This window comes from Microtus ochrogaster, linkage group LG9 (genome assembly GCF_000317375.1).
Source record: "Microtus ochrogaster isolate Prairie Vole_2 linkage group LG9, MicOch1.0, whole genome shotgun sequence".
Lineage (NCBI taxonomy): Eukaryota > Metazoa > Chordata > Mammalia > Rodentia > Cricetidae > Microtus > Microtus ochrogaster.
In genome coordinates this window covers 17,733,624-17,736,907 of record NC_022034.1, presented here as the reverse complement: position 1 = coordinate 17,736,907, position 3,284 = coordinate 17,733,624, and the positions used below count along the sequence as shown (strand labels likewise).

The following is a 3,284-nucleotide window of genomic DNA, read 5'->3' as shown; positions in this document are numbered from 1 at the left end:
TGCAAAGTCACTTCCATAACACAGTCATTCCTATTGCTCACTCATCATTAAAAAATAAGACGTTATTCTTCGAGGTGTTTCCTGCTGCTTGTCTAAAGAGGCGTCAGGCGGGGGAGCACTGGCAAGGTTCACAGGGCATCACCTAAGCTGCCAGCCTCTTTGCCACCCAACTTCAGTGAGAAGTAATAAATGAGCAGGAGTAGAAAAGATGAGAACGGCCCTGGGCTGGAGAAAGAGTTGTGTTTTACCTGACATTAAAGTGCTTGTTTGTTCTGTCTTGTTTCAGAACGCAGGGCTAGTGACAGTCACGACCACGCCCCTCAACTGCGGTCCTCGTCTGAGGCTGCTCCTGGGCCGTCCCTCACATGAGAAGCTGTTGGTGTTGCTTCCTGTGGGGTACCCCAGCAGAGAGGCCACAGTGCCTGACCTCAAGCGGAAAGCTCTGGACCAGATCATGGTGACAATATAATCAATCACCCCGTGCTGGGATGACACTTGCTTCCCCCACCCCACCCCCCGGGTCTGCTGGCTTCTCTTGCTCTCTGAGTCAGATCTCCTCTGCACACTGGTGAACAAGAAAGGTACTTCTCATGTGATGAAATCTTTCCGCATCTCTAGAACTTTCTGTCCAGTAAGTACTGTTTTGGATGAACTGTTTTAGTGAACACAGAGCAAGAGGTCAAGAAGCATACACACCTTAACTCCTCTACAAAATTAGAGGCGATTATTTTCATTTACTTAAAACATTCCTATAGAGAAGTCACATTTGAAAGTTTGCTGTAGTTCCAAGGGTTACCTATACAATGATTTATAATTTAAATGTTACCAATCATGTGGTCTTTTGGCTCTTTGCTTTCTGGTGGCTTTGAGACTATGAACGTGCTATTGAGACCTATTCTGCTACTGGACTTCATGGAAATACAATCCTGAATGAAAACCATTAAAGTCACTAAAATGTGGTACTCACAGAACAAGGAGGCCTGTCTCTGTGCCATGACCTTGCTGGCAGTTATCTGTACATTATAACTGCATGGGGTGTGTCGAAGCTGGTTTATACTAGCATGTGGAACCTGGGGATTAACTATTCTGGAATTTTGGAACAAGTAATTCAATTGGTTGTAGCTTAAAATTGCCCTTGGTGAAGGTGTTTGCACAGAAGGAGTTGGCAGCCAGCACAGAGCAGTACCAGCTTTTTGGAGAAACTGCTCACCACACACAGCCTTTCCTTCCTTCTGCTCTCATGAAACACACGTACCTGTTCTTCAGGAAACAGCAATATTCTATGGGACTTCCCTGGGGACAAGTGTCCTGCCAGAGCTAGTCAATCACCCCTCCCCACCCATTGGTGCTCCCAGTGTCCTGGTGTCCATGTCTTTATTTTTGTTGTTTGGGCAGTTGTCCATCCAGCTAGTCTACTCGCTTCCTGGTGTCACTACCGTGGCATCTTCCTCCTTCTCCTCCTCCTCCCCATTTTCCTTTTGTCCTTTTCTCCCCGCTATTCCTCCTTTTCTTCTTTGCACCTCAGCTGGGCTGTTAATGAGAGAAAGCCGGTGCCCCCTCGTGTGGGGAAGATGGTCTTTCCTTGCTCTGAGACAGAATTAGACTTACAGGAACCTTTAGCCTTGAGGTCCTTTGAAGTATCTAGATGCTCCCAACATCTACACATCTTCGGTTTTCTCTACATGCACTCCCCCCACCCCGTGACCAGTGTGTGTTCCTAGGGTTTTACTGAAATGAGGTTTCTTTTAATGCTATTGTGGTTTTTGTAGATTCTCATCGGTGGGAATGGGAACCAATTTATGTACATCTTATTATTGTATTGGACAAAGTTTCTCTGAGTTTCAAATATCAGAATAATAAATACTTGGTTGTCACAGTATAAATAAACACACACACACACATATACACACATGTCATCTTTTTCTAAGGTCTGGAAACAAAGCTCAAAATTTTCTTTGATGTTGTTTTCATCTGTTCTGCAGAGTAAAACTGAGGTGCAAAAAGGACCTTGTTGCCTTTGTGGGGTCCCTCCTAGCCCCACACAGGGAAGGTGGGGAAGGAAGAGGGTCCCCATTGTGACTGTTCAGGTATATAGCCACTAGAGAAGATGAAGAGAGCCAAGGTTCCACAGGAGTGGAATGAGGGGCCCTCAAGTAAAGAGCATCACAGGGAACTAGCTGGTCATTTTCCTATCATTGTCTCTAAAGATACACGACCCTGGTCTCTCATGTTCAACAAAGCCACAAAGATAAAACTCTGGGAAGGGCTTTGGCAGATGCCTTTTGGGGAATTCAGAACAAAATAACGGTGGTAGTGGTGAGGTGGTGGCGGTGATGATGATGGTGGTGGTGGTAATAGTGGTGGTTGTGGTGATGGTGATAGTGGTAGATAGTGGTGGTGCTGATGATGATGGTGATGCTGATGGTGGTAATGCTGATGGTGGTGATGATGCTGATGGTGGTAATGCTGATGGTGGTGGTGGTGCTGATGGTGGTGGTTGTGGTGATGGTGGTGATGCTGATGGTGGTGGTAATGCTGATGGTGGTGGTGATGCTGATGTTGGTGATGCTGATGATGGTGGTAATGCTGATGGTGGTGGTGATGATGATGGTGGTGCTGATGGTGGTGATGCTGATGGTGGTGGTGATGCTGATGGTGGTGCTGATGATGGTGGTGATGCTGATGGTGGTGCTGATGGTGGTGGTTGTGGTGATGGTGGTGGTGGTAGTTACTAACTAGGGAGCACTGTAGTTTGGGTATTGATAGTTCATGTGTGGCACACGACAAAGTACACAGGGACAAAGCACCACATATACAACTTACTACAACGACAAAGAAGGAGCTCCCACATGGGAGGAGTGGAACAGAGCAAATCTCGCTACTGTCTTCCAATGAGAGGTAGACCATAGGCATGTTTTTTTAGTTAAATTTCCATCTCAGGAGTACTGAGGACAGTCCATTTCCTGTTTCTTATTTGCTCCTTATGGGAGGAAAAGTGCTTTCTCTGATAAGTGAAACTGGGGGGAAATGGATATTGCACGTGCTCAAACACTAACATGTACTCTGCCTTATGCCGCATTGCACATGCTCAGACGCCACTGTGTACTCCATCTTACACCACATGGACAAATAGGGTGACTATTCACCAGAAAGATGGTTCACCAACTGATGTGTCTGAAGGTTTGAGTTTTTGAAGAGCATTCAAATTGATAAACTATTTTTTAAGTATTTAATTTTTAAGGGCTCAAATGCACCTGGAATTTTGCATTCTAACTGGAAGAAAT

At 45.6% G+C, this 3,284-nt stretch overlaps 1 protein-coding gene across 1 annotated transcript in view; it reads left to right on the top strand.

Annotated features, from left to right (window-relative positions):
• Nucleotides 1–1,689, top strand: part of Iyd (iodotyrosine deiodinase) — a 15,502-nt gene extending 13,813 nt beyond the window's left edge. Inside the window, exon 5 of the mRNA XM_005363441.2 lies at nt 287–1,689. Coding sequence (XP_005363498.1) covers nt 287–469 — 183 coding nt within the window. The 3' untranslated portion in view covers nt 470–1,689. The remainder of the gene's footprint in view (nt 1–286) is intronic.
• The last annotated feature ends 1,595 nt before the right edge of the window (nt 1,690–3,284 follow it).